The 12,601-nt window shown below is 61.3% G+C and overlaps 1 protein-coding gene across 13 annotated transcripts in view; it reads right to left on the bottom strand.

Moving 5' to 3' along the window:
- Positions 1-3,510: 3,510 nt before the first annotated feature.
- COL20A1 (collagen type XX alpha 1 chain) overlaps positions 3,511-12,601 on the bottom strand; it is a 33,299-nt gene continuing 24,208 nt past the window's right edge. For 7 of the 13 annotated variants that reach the window (XM_070486267.1, XM_070486272.1, XM_070486263.1 and 4 more), the window contains 14 exons: positions 12,016-12,174; positions 11,844-11,921; positions 11,252-11,338; positions 10,435-10,488; positions 8,079-8,174; positions 7,930-7,983; positions 7,738-7,791; positions 7,336-7,389; positions 6,438-6,509; positions 5,678-5,713; positions 5,493-5,559; positions 5,118-5,264; positions 4,187-4,336; positions 3,511-3,700 (listed from right to left, as the gene is read on the bottom strand). In XM_070486267.1, the coding sequence (XP_070342368.1) occupies positions 3,675-3,700; positions 4,187-4,336; positions 5,118-5,264; positions 5,493-5,559; positions 5,678-5,713; positions 6,438-6,509; positions 7,336-7,389; positions 7,738-7,791; positions 7,930-7,983; positions 8,079-8,174; positions 10,435-10,488; positions 11,252-11,338; positions 11,844-11,921; positions 12,016-12,174 (1,134 nt within the window). In that variant the 3' untranslated portion in view covers positions 3,511-3,674. Of the gene's footprint in view, positions 3,701-4,186; positions 4,337-5,117; positions 5,265-5,492; positions 5,560-5,677; positions 5,714-6,437; positions 6,510-7,335; positions 7,390-7,737; positions 7,792-7,929; positions 7,984-8,078; positions 8,175-8,802; positions 9,721-10,434; positions 10,489-11,251; positions 11,339-11,843; positions 11,922-12,015; positions 12,175-12,601 lie in introns of those variants that run through there. The other 6 variants (XM_070486264.1, XM_044748470.2, XM_070486271.1 and 3 more) reach the window with 6 other exon arrangements.

The raw sequence follows: 12,601 nt of genomic DNA, 5'->3' as shown, positions 1-12,601 counted from the left end.
CTGGGTGTCTTGTCAAATGTGAATTGACTGTTGGTGTTGCTTCCGTAAAATGCTCATTCTTGTCTTTTGTCAGTATTTTGGATTTTCAATATTGATTTCTAATTTAGTTCCGTTGTAGACAGAGAATATTCTATTTGATTTCAGTTCTTTTAAATTTGTGACACACGTTCTGGGGCCAGCGTGTGGTCTCTCAGCCTGTGTTCCACATATGCTTGAAGAGGCACTCGCCTTCTGTGGTTCAGGGAATGTTCCAGAACTGCCCGCAGGTTGAGTTGCTTGAGCGTTGCTCTGGTCTCTGGCGTCCTTGCTGACCCTGTCTAGCTCTTCTCTCTTCCCGAGGGAGGAGCGCTGACGTCACTGAGACCGTGGTGGGCTTGTCCAGGCCCCCCCAGCTCTCAGCTTGTGGGTTCTGCATTTTGAAGCTCTGCTGCCACACTGAGGGCAGTTGTGTGCTCTCGGCAAATTGCCCCCATTCTTACATAATGTCCCCCTTTTTTCTGGTGATTTTCTGTGTTTCGAGTCTACTTTTCCTGACGGTAATGCAGCCCCTTGTCTCCCTTTCAGTGGTGTTCACGCAATGTGCCTTTTCCATCCTCTCGTCACGTCACCGCATGTAAAGTGGGTTTGTAGACCACAGGGTCTACACTCCAGTGAAGGACAGAACATCCCCATCACCTAGGAAGCTCCCCCCGCCCCTTGCAGCCAGCCCCCTCCACACGGCATGAAGCCGCGCTGGATTTCTGTCGCTGTAGACTCCTCTCACACGTTCCAGAACTCCTCATCGGTGGGACACGCCCGCTGCGTCCGACCCCTTGGGCTCAGCACGATGTCTTGGCTCCACCACGTTATGGGCATGGGATTCACTCGTGTTTATGACTCGAGCACCGTGCATCTGTTCACTGGTGAGCGTTCCGGTTGGCTCCCGTTGGCTGTGGGGGGCTCGATCATTCCATCAACAGCAAACTTCACTACCCTGGGGTTTCCACTCTGTGGGGTCTAATTTCTGATTATTTTCTGTTTCTGCGGAATACACTCCCAACTGCATTTCAAGGAGGATCTTGTGTTACCCTCTCAGACTCTCTGGGCCTCAGAATATATTTTTGCTCCATTCATTGCAGCGATAATTCTTCTGGATTGAACACCTTGAGGTCATCATCCTCATGTCTCCTGACATCGAGCCGACTCTTATTCCTCCATAGAGAGATATTTAAAGAGTGTTTCCATTGTCTTCGTTGGGTTTTGCATTAATGAATCCAGGAGTACGTTCTAAAAATTGATCCCATTTGGCACCTTGAGCCTTTCAATCTGAGGTTTCAAATCTTTCTCTAACTCCTCATTCTTTAAAACTACGGATTTTGACATCCCACCCTCATGCACTGAGTGTCCCTCCTCCTGGGCTGGCCTGGGGGGGGGGCCTCACTCTCCTCTCTCCCTCTGCCCTCGCCGACCCCACAGCCCACTGTCTGTGCCCTGACCACTCGGCCCCGTGCTCATCTTCCTGCTTCTCCGTGGATGTTTTCCATTCTGTATTTCTGAGCGTTTCTTCCCTATACCTGTTGTGGTTTGTAATTAATGGACCACAGAGAACGAGCGTTCTTCATCTGGCCTGTCCTGCTCAGCGCTTTCGCTCCTCAGATGCCTCGTTTTCCCCTTGTTAACTCGTCTCCCAAACCCAGGTGACAGTGGTGTGTGCATGAACGTGTGTGCATATATGAGGATACACGTGTGTGTTTGTGAGTGTGCGCGTACAGGGACACACGTATGTGTCTGCATGTAGTGTACATGTGTGTATGTGAGTGGGTGTGTGCATGTGCACGTATGGGGATATATGTGTACGTATGTAAGCGGGTGCCTATGTGTACACGCATGGGGATACATGTGTGTGTGAGTGCATGTATGTGTGCCCACACACGGGGACATACGTGTGTGTGTGTGTGAGTGGGTGCGTGTGCGTGGAGAGATCCTGGGAGGGACGGCTTCTTGTCCTGTAATGGCTTCATGTGGACGACTACAGTCTGCCAGTCAGCCATGACAGGTCAAAGTGCAAAGGGCCAGCAGCTGGGTTGGTGTCTTTCTCCAGCCTGCTGAGCCCCACCAGAGGCGAGGTGGTGCACGCAGGTGGGGACGTTGCTGGATGAGCAGGCCTGTGCCGGGAGCCAGCTCCTGCCGTCTCTCCCTTCCCACAGTGGCAGCTCCTGGAAGAGGCACTGCTGTCCCCACTTCCTGCTCCGGCACCAAACACCCCGCAGCTCCAGCACCTCCTGTCTTCCTCTCTGGCAGCATCCTGACAAGGGTCTCTGCTGCCGCCCACAGCTCTCCCTCCCAGCCTCTGATGACAGTGCCTGGGGCTCCATCCTGGGAACCCAGCGAAGCTGGCCCCGTGGCTTCTACTCACCTCTACATGGCAGTACCCACTCTTCTGCCCCGGTGAACCCACGGGCCCTGCCCTTCTCCCCTGGCTACTGTGGGTGCCTGGACCTGCTCTCTGGCCCCAGGACCTGTTCGCAAGGTCTCCCCACCTCCCCCAGGGGACCAGCCTCCCACCTGCCCTCCGCTTCCAACCCATCAGCTCATCCAGAGCCGCCTCCGCTCAGTCCAGTCACCTCTGCTCAGCGGACTGGGGTGAGGTCCCGGCCCCATGTGGCTCCCTGAGGTCTTACCGACAGGTCATCTAAAACAGACACCAGGCTCCTCAGTTCTCTGCTCAGAACCCCCAGGGGCTTCCAGTCGCTCTTAGGACAAAACCCAGACTCCCAGCCCGCACCCCGCTGACCCCTTTCCTGGCCCCGTGCCTTCCTGCCATTTGGGTGGTGCTGGCAGGTCCAGCCTCGGCCTCTCACGTGTGTGCCCCCGACTGGAACGTCTGACCATGTTCCACCCCTCCCTTGTTCTTGTCTCTGCTCAGACGTCACCTGGGAGGTCTTTGTTGGCCCCATGTGTAAAGAAGCCCTACCCCAAATTCCCTGGGCTTTAGAAAACTACTTGGCATTGAATCGGCCACAGCAGGTGCCACCCAGATGCCCACAGCTTGTGAGCTCTCCGGGTGAGTAAGTGTGGACAGCCGGCCAGGGGAGTGGTTAACCTCCAGGCTGGTCAGGGGGAGGAGGGGACGCTGGGCAGTGACAAGGCCTGGGACCAGCAGGTGAGTGGATGTTACTTGAGAGGAGGGACCGCTACCAGGGAGATGGGAGCCCCCGAGAGCACCCAGACGCCGACACCCAGGCTGGGCCCCGAACGGTCACATCAGCGTCTGAGGGCGGGCCGGGCACCCACCTCAAAGCCCACACCCACCAGGTGACTGGGCGGGGACTAAGCTCTGGGGAGCCCGGGACCGCAGTGGCCTCTCGGGAAGGAGGGGTGCACGCGAGGAAACAGGGAGTCTGTGGGGGGTGGTGCTTGCGGCAGCTTCTCTCAGAGAGATGGGGTGTGGAATCTCAGACTCCAGTTGACAGGGACAGCCTTGGGGCCCACGACCCGCCCCCCGCCCCCCGCCGCCCTTCCCCCGTAATGAGCAGCCACCTCCCTTGACAAGCACTTGGTGGTTTATCTGAGGTTCCAGGTCCGTCTTCTGCCTCCTTCTCCTCCCACCTCCAGGCCCTTCCCAGGATGTGCTTTCCAGGTCCTCCAGCACGGCCGCTCCTGGCGTCCAGAGGATCCAGGGAGGAAGTGCAGGCTCAGTGGGGGCAGCACAGGGACTGTCCTGGCAGGGGAGAAGGGCGACCTGGTCCAGGAGGCGAACAGCTGGCAGCCCAGCCCATTGGCACCGTGTGCCCAGGCCCCCCAGAGCCCTGGCGTGTCCAGCTGGGCCGTGGGCAGAGCAGCATCGCTGTGAGCCCTCTGCATGAACCTGCTCCTTGGGGCGCTGCTCCCATGTGCCCCCTGCCCTGACTGAGCTCCCACCTGGCCAGGTGTCTGCCGTGGTGCACACCTGCTCCCCACACCTGCTCTGCATACCTGCTCCACACACCTGCTGTGCTGACCCCGATCAAGGGCCCCCTGGGTGCCCACTGGGCCAGCTCAGGTCCTGGCATCTCTCCTGGCTCCCCACACCCACCTGCAGTCCTGCTGGGCTCCCCCAAGGCCCAGGAGCCTCTCCATGCCCCTCCTGCCCCAACCCAGGGTCTGCTGGTCTGTCTTTCCTGTGCCCCCACCCTGGCCGCCCCTCAGGAGTTCCCCTTCCACAGACCAAAGTCTCTCGCTCCTTCCAGGGGTTCTGGAGGCTTGTTCTCCTGCGGCCCAGGGCCGCCTATCTGGCTGAGGGCTCCAGGCTCAGCTGAGAGGAAGGCAGATGTGCTGGGCCGAGGGGAAGGTGGGGTGCCTGAGCCCCTCCTTGGGCCTGGGGGTAGTAGGTCCAGGCCTCAGGTCAAGGCTGAAAGCTCAGGGATGGGCTCCTTGAGCCCTAAACAGGCCCCTGTCATTGGTTCAGTGGCCCGGGTTTAGTGTAAGGTGGGGGGCTGGGTGGGGGAGGTGCAGGGTGGGGTCCTCATGACAGCACCTGCCAGCCTTGTCTAGATGGTAGGAGCAAAGATGGGGCGTTTATCCCAAAGGCAAGTGTGGGGGACTGTGACAGGCCTGTGGGCCCCCAGGGGGGTTCTCCCAGGGGGAACCCTCTCCTCCCAAATGCACAGCTGGAGGGGTGAGGTGGGACCCCCTCTTGCCCACAGTGCAGAACTGTCCTTCCTGCCTGACCACAGTCCCACCCCCTCTGTCTCCTCTCTCCCACCGAGGCCCATGAGCTCCGTCTCCCCATCCATCTCAGCACCTGAGCTGTGACTGCAGCCCAGTCAGAGGGACGGACGCACGACAGGGTCCCTGGACCAAGCCTCCTGCTTCGTCCCGAGACAAGGAGTGGGGGAAGGAGTGTGCGTGCAGGAGAGGACCGATGGGAGGGACAGAGGGCGGGGACATGGCGCCAGCCCAGGCTTCCTGGGAGACTGGGGAAGGGCCTGCTTCGAGGAACCCAGGAAGCCAGGCAGCCTCCATTTCTGTGGTGACCAACCTCCGTGTGGGCCCCGGGGGCTGGTGCTGGGGCTGCTGGGGTCCACACAGAGTGACCAGCCCCAGCCCTCAGGGGAGAGCTGCAGTCCCCCCAGACCCCTCCCCCAGGGGCCTGGTACCTCTGGCCTCAGGGCGGTGACCACCACGACCCCCTTCTCCAGGGAGCCGGGCCTCGCTGGGCGTGCCGGGGGGCCTGGGGGCCTCCAAGATGGGCATGGGGGGCCTGGTGCTCTCGTGGAGGAAGGAGTTGAACTTCAGCATGTGCGCTGAGGGGCGGAGGTGAGGAAGGGCCATCAGCAGGACAGCGGGCACGTGGAAGACCCTCGCTTGCTTTCCCCTTGCTCTGCACATGGCTGGGGAGAGTGGCCACCAGGCTGGGTGTGCCTGGTGACTGGGCCCCGGGGCTTCCTTCCAGCCTCGTGGGGGTGAGGACAGAGATGGGGGGAGGGCAGTGGGAGGCTCAGGGGTCCTCACGAGGAAGCTGGGCCACTCACTCTGGATGGCAGACTCGCAGGCCTGGCTCACGAGCTGGTAGACGGTGGCCAGAGACTGTGGCTCGCCCTGTGAGGGAAGACAGGCCATGTGGCCGAGCGCCATGACCAGCCTGGCCAGTGTGCACGCCAGTGCCTCCTGTGACCCCTCGGGAAGTACCTGGACCCCAGACGCTGGCCACACTCACCTTCTCTCCCCGCTCCCCCTTGGGCCCCGGCAGCCCCTGAAGCAGGAGGAGACGGAGAAAAGCAGGTCAGCAGAGTGACACGCTAAGGGACTCCAGCAGAGAAGCCTGGACTCCCGCCACCCGCTCACAAGCCCCCAGGGGCTCTGGGCAGTAGAGGCCTTGAGCCGGCCTGGGTCAGCTTCTCCTGACTTCAGGCAGACCTGACTGCCACTCACAGCGTGGGGGGTCCCGTCCACACAGCGGGAGGGAGACCAGCCTCCAAGACCCGCAGGGCGGGCAGAGCCGAGGGCCCATCCTGAATCCCTGGTCTAGGAGGGCTGATGGCAGGGAATCCTCAGGGGCAAAGGACCCACTTTTTGCCAATGCCAGCTGTTCCCCAGCAGCTGGGACGCTGCCCCGGGGGAGAGCAGACATGCTGAAGGGCCCAGAGCCAGCACCCAGGCCTAGAAGCCAGCCAGGCGGCTCAGAGCACTTCCCTACCCCGGCTCACCTCCCTCTACCTCCCGGGAACCTGCTGGAGCCCCCACCCTCTCGAGCCCACAAGATCCCCTGCCCCAGGCCCTGGTCTGTCCTGGCCTGCAGGGGTGCCCCCGCTTTCTACTCCCACAAGCCCCAAACCCAAGCCCTGCGCAGGCCTCGCTTTACGAGTGTGCTGGCAGCAGGAAGTCCCCGAGCGGTCAGCGAGGCCCGAGTGGTCAGCAAGGACAAGTTTGCACACCTTCGTCTTCCCTCTCACCTTTGGTGTGGGGAGGGGACTTACCGTGGGCCCCACGACCCCTGGGGGTCCTCGCTCCCCGCTGGTGCCCCTGGCCCCTGCCACGCCCCGGAAGCCCTGTGAAGATGCAGAGCCTGGGCTTGGCTGCAGCCCCGGCAAGTCTGACCCCTGTTCCCTCCAACCCTGGCTGCCGGACATCCCGGTCTCCACTGCCCTGGACCAAGACCAGACCCCTTGCTTGTCCCCAGCCTCCTGCAGGCTGCACGTCATCACCCTGCCCAGGCCCCACTGTCCCCACGCTGTGCCAGGACAGACCCCACCCACGCCACCCGTAGGCGCTGACTCTGCACTGCGCAACCCCTGGCTGTGTTCCAGTTGTCCCCAGCGTGACCACAGGCCAGGCCCCCGCAGGATCTTGGTGGGGGCCGGGCTGCCTGCCCCAGACCCCGCTGTGGAGCAGCTCCCAGGCACTGAGCTCAGCACTGACCGCCGGGCTTGGAGAGAGGGTGTCTGAGCACAGGGTGTCCTCGGGCTGCCAGGGGGTATCATGCTGCTCTGGACGCACAGAGGGGAGAAGGGGGCCTGGGCCATGTCCCCACAGCCAGCCTCACCTGTCTGCCCTCCCCAGGCCAATCCGGAGCAGGCACCTCCTGGCCGTGTGGAATCAGGTGCAGGCGTGACTGGGGTGCCGTACCAACTGCCCAGTGGGGGTAGAAAAACCCTCGCCAGAGCGGCTGCTGCCATACTCCAGGGCACAGGACACCCATGTGTCCAGCAGAGCCCTAGAAGGTTCTGCCCAGGGGAGAGAGGCCTCCCCAGGTCCCCACTTGGGGGTGACCAGGCTGCAGCCAGGATGTGGCCGACTGTCCAGTTCAGCCCCGAGGAACCTTGTGGGGAGTGGTGGGGGCGGGCATGGGGGGCTCAAGGAGGAGGCGGTGCCTACCCTGGGTCCGGGGGGTCCGGGCAGGCCAGCAGTCCCCTCCAGGCCTCTCATTCCCTGAGGACAAAGGAAGGGGTGAGCTGGGGCAGGGGGCCCCTACCCGACGCGTCCCTCCCATGGTGACCCATGTGGCCCCCGCGAGCAGCACCCAGACACCCCATGACCCACCCTGTGAAGGCGGGCTGCATACCTGCCCCTTGCTCTGAGAGCAGACAAGGCCGGCCAGGCTCGGGGCTTGCCCCCGCCCCGGCCAGTGGCCACACCTGCCCCCCGAGGACTGATGCTCCCTCCCCCCGCCCAGACCACCTGTGGGGGCAGGATGGGGTGGAAGTGGGGGGTGGAGAGGAGAAAGCCCCCTCCATAGCCTCCATCTCAAGACCCTCCCCGGATGAGCTTCTCTCCCACCTTTGGTCCCTGGAGGCCGACCTTTCCGGGGGAGCCCTGGTGGCCGGGCCGGCCCTGGAAGAGAACAGAGGCGGCTGGCCAGGCCAGGGCCAGGGTCTGTCCCAGAGGAGGAGGCCCAGTCCCTGAGACCTGCATCCCAGCACGTGCCGCCATCCCTGCCCACACGCCCTGAGTGTGGTCTGACCCCGCTACCTGCAGGCCCGGGAGTCCATGGTCCCCCTTCTCGCCTTTGACCCCTGGTGGACCCTGGAGGGGAAGACGGACTGGGCAGCAAGGCAGAGGGGAGAGAAGGGCTGGGGTGGGTGACAGCGAGCAGGAGGGAGAGGAGAGGCAAAACCTACCATGGGTCCCTGTATGGTGCGACCCTGGGTCCCTGGCGACCCCTGCTGACCTCCAGGACCCTTGGGTCCCATCTGTCCGGGTGGTCCTGGCTCTCCCTGGAGACACAGGGGGAGGGCTGAGAAGGCACGCAGCCCCTCCTGCAGCCCCTCCCTGATCCTGCCCTCAGTGGCCCACCCAGGCCTCCGGCCAGCCATGGTATCCAGACCCAGGCCCACACGGAGGCGTCTGCTCTCATTCCCTGAGGACAAAGGAAGGGGTGAGCTGGGGCAGGGGTCTCATACCCCTCACGTCCCTCCCATGGTGACCCATGTGGACCCCATGAGCAGCACTGCCCCACGCTGGAGGGGTCCTGCCACGGCCCCACCTAAAGCCAGGAACTCGCCAAGGTCGCGTCACGGGTCACAGAGCTAGTGAACAGGAGTCGGGAAATATAAACCAGTCTGTCCAGCCCCAGGCCAGCCCGCGACCCTGACTCGGGTTTCCAGTGGTGGGGGAGTTGGGGGGACAGTGAGAAAACCCCGACGGACCAGTCACAGAGCTCTGAACCCCAAACACCAGACTCAGACCTCACTGAACTTTCTAGCAGACCTCTAAGGGAAAGACACCAACGCTACTTGAATAGTTTGAGACGGTGGAAGAAAGGAGAGAATGCTTTCAAACAATTTTTGTGAATTAAGCAGATCAACGTACCAAACTCTGTAAAGAAAACAGCAGACGTTGTCATTTATGAACATCAGAAAAAAACCCTAAATAAAACATTAGCAAACGGAATCCTGCAGCATTTGATGGACAGGAAGCTCTCAGTGACCAGGCTGGCTTTTTAATGGATGCAAGAAGAGTTCAGTGTTTAGGAGTGAACCTAAATCATTCACTAAACCAATGCTCCAAGAAGAAAAATTATTTGACTGTGTCCATAGCAGCTGAAGAAGCACTAAATCTTATTTAATATCCAGTCTTGACTTTTAAAATCTCATTATAAAATAAGAATACCACCACATGTCACTTAACAACGGGGACACACAGAAACACGTGATTAGGCGATCTCTTTGTCGAGCGAACATCAGAGTTACTCACACACACCCGGCAGGTAGCGCCTCCAACACACCCAGGCTCTGTGGCACTGATCCTACGGGACCACAGCTGCCTGTGCGATACGTCGTTGACTGAAACATCATTATGTGGCCCCTGACTGTGAATGGACTCTACTATCACAGGACAGAACAACCTGTCCCGGTTCCCAGGCCAGCACCACACTCAGTGGATGGACAGTGGGGCCTTTCCATTCAGTCAAGATGAGCGGGTCTGCTACCACTGCTGCTCTTGGACAAAATTCTGGAGTTTTCGTCAACACCATCACAAAAAAAATAATGAGAGTCATAAAAATTGAAAAGGAGAAAGTGAAGTAATGTTTTTCAGGTGATGTAAATTTAAACCAGGAAATTCCAAGAAAGCCGTGTGAAAATAATAAATTATTACAAATGAGATTGTTGAGTAAGAAAGGAGAGCACAAAACAACACATGGAGACCGAGGTTCTGGGAAGACGGAGGCAGAGCCGGGAGCGCCAGGAACGGGTCTCCACCTGGACAGCAGCCACGGCAGGCTGTCTGCAGTCACCGCTGGGGACTTGAGCCTGTGGAAAGCTTGGGATCAAGAGTGAGCTTAAGTCAGGGAGGGGCTGGTGGTCCATCACAGTATGGTGAGGACTGGGCGGTGGTCTCACCTTACGCAAAATAAATTTAGAGAAACTGACGTTTGAATGTGTAAAGGTTCTGGAAGGAACGAGAGGAAGTGCCTCTGTGCTCTGACTGAGGAAGAGCTTCCGAAACGGACCGAGACAGGCAGGACCCACGGCAGACAGACCCATAAGCCTGACCAGATAAAGGTCACCTTAAAAAGCTACACAGACATGCACACGGCCAGCAAGGTCAAAGGATGACAGAACGGCGTAAAGCTCGTCGGCCTCAGCCCCCAGGTGTGGGGCGTCAGTTCCCATATTGCACAGGGCACTCCAGGAATGGACGGGACAGGGAGCCCGTGGGGAAGGGGCCAAAGGACCAGAGTCCAACAGAAAACCCCAGCAACTTCCAAAGGGTGTCAAGCTGCTTGTAAGAGATACAAATTCACATGTCGTGGACAGACATTTTCACCTACTCCTGTGACTCTCCTTGATTCTCGGGTGCAGGGTGGGGAGCTGGCCCCTCACTGAGGAGGGGAGGGTACCTGCTCCCAGCTGGGGAGCCCCTACGCCTGGGGGAGGTCACGTGGGGCTCACTCCTGCGTGCTTGCGAATGTGCTGGGGGCTTCTTCTGGAAGGTGGGATCCAGGACCCCACCCCAGGACTCCCCACGACTTACCCTGGGCCCTGGGGAGCCCTGCTCTCCTGGCGCTCCATTCCTCCCGGGGAGGCCCTGCAGGAGTGCAAGCAGGGCTGAGCCCCAGCACCACCCGCGAGGCCGGTGCACCTCGGGGCCCCAGCATTGCCCTGGACTCCAGCCCCACCTCTAGGTGGAGAAGGGGAAGGGGCTTCTGGGGCGAGGGCACTCTGGCCTGTCCTTCCCTGCCACGGCCGCTGGTTAGGTGCGGACTCGGGTTCAGGGGTGTCCAAGCTCAAACCCTGGCCCCTCCCTGCTGAGGTCTGTGGACCAATGAGCACCGAGTGAGAGCTCGGTGACTGACCTTCACCCAGCACCCTGGAGCCTTGGGCTGGCAGAGGGGCTGGCCTGCCCCATGTGGGGCCCAGGGCCTGGAGAGCTGCCTCCCCTGGGGCCTGGATGGAAGGGCCCCCCTCCTCCGGGCTGCCCCACGGCCCAGAGTGCCACGTCACACCAGCCTGCCCCCACCAGCACAGTGCTGCAGACTGGCTGGGCCTCTGCCCCCACCTCAGTGGGGAAACTGGGGACATGCTGGATCTCACACCAGAGCGGAGTCGGCTTGGGAGAGGGAGGCCAGTGGGAGGAAGGGGCTTGCCAGCAGCAGGCTCATGGGCCGGGGGTGGACGAGGCAGCCAGGAGACTCATGAAGTGGGTCCCATCTGAGCTGCAGGCCTGGGGACGGCTGATGGGGCCTGCGTCCCAGCTAGGGGCGTAGGAGGGGGCACCCTCATCTGCCAGTGGCAGTGAGATGTTGCCAGGAGTCCCTGGTCACCTCCAGGGCAGGGGCTGCTGGACTCACTGGAGGTCCTTGTGGCCCTGGGGGCCCAGGGCTCTCTGAGGAGCAGGTGCAGGCAGAAGGGAAGGCCGGGCAGGTCTCTCCATCCTTCTGGAAGGTAGAAGACCCCTGCTCATTATGTGGACCCTCTGCTAGGCTCCTGTCTGACCCTAGAGCTCAGGGTAGCCATCGACATCTGGGTCCCAGGAACCTCCAAACCCACATCTGGGAGGTTGGGGGGAGGGGAGGGGACCCCATCCTGGGCGCCCACCCCTCAGGCTGTCCAGTACAAGCCCCAGACAGGACTCCCTCATAGGCCCCCAGCATGTCAAGCCCAGCGTAGGGACATGGGGAGTCGGCAGGCCCCTGCTCACACCTGCCCCTAGAAAAGCGAAGTGGTACAGCAGCAGCCACCCTTTCAGCTGGGGGCTCCCTGGCCCTCTGCAGCCTGCCCTGCTGCAGGATCTCCAGAACTCTCCCATCCAGCTGCCTGAGCTCTGGCTCTGCCCCTGGAGGCTGCCTCCTCCAGGAAGCCTGCCCTGATCTCTCCCAGCACCCATGCCCTGGATGGCCATTTGCCCAGGCTCCACAGCCTGGGAGGGCACTGCCCACCTACCAAGGCAGGGAGCTCGCAGCACCTGTCCTCCTCTGCCCAGGAGTCACTGCACACAAGCTGCAGCGTCTGGAGCTGGAACTACAGGCAGGAAGAGCAGGTCAGTCAGTGCAGCTTGGGGCAGGAATCTGCTCGCCCCACTGGCCCAGCCTCGCAGGACTCGGCCCAGGCTCACCGTGGCAGAGCTGCTCCGGAGGCCCCGGGCCTTGGCCAGCCTCCCCAGCGTGACAAAGCCGGTGGCGGGAGGACTGCCAGCCTCCCCTATGGGCCTCTCAGCCACCTTCTGGCAGTCCACGTAGAGCCTGACCCTGGAGCGGCCCACAGCCACGTGCACCTACAGGATACCACGGGAGGGTCTCCTGCAGCCCCAGCCAGGAGGGGCATCCGTCCCTGCTCACGAGGCCAGGGCCAGATTGGGAGGGTGGCAATGCCCATCACCTGAGGCCTGACCATACCCCAACTCTCATGGGACCCCCCCCTTCACTGGGCCTCAGTTTCCCCTCTGCAAAATGGACCAAATGACACCTGCCAAAGGCCCCTCCCAGGAACTTGTGGGACCCAGAGAGAAGGGCTGGGATGCTCTTCAACCCAAATTAAGATGGGGATGTCCAGGGCAGAGGGGACCGCAGGGGCAGAGACCCCAGACGGGCTAGTGCAACTCTCAAGGGAGGTTCTAGCATTCGGGGGTAGCCATGGCAACCAGGGCAGCCTACGGTTGGGAGGCGGCCTCGTCGTGCAGAGCCCCATGGAGGGGTCTGTTC

This window comes from Equus asinus, chromosome 15, assembly GCF_041296235.1.
Source record: "Equus asinus isolate D_3611 breed Donkey chromosome 15, EquAss-T2T_v2, whole genome shotgun sequence".
NCBI lineage: Eukaryota > Metazoa > Chordata > Mammalia > Perissodactyla > Equidae > Equus > Equus asinus.
Note: the sequence above shows the minus strand (reverse complement) of the source record. Positions and strands in the feature narration are given on the sequence as shown.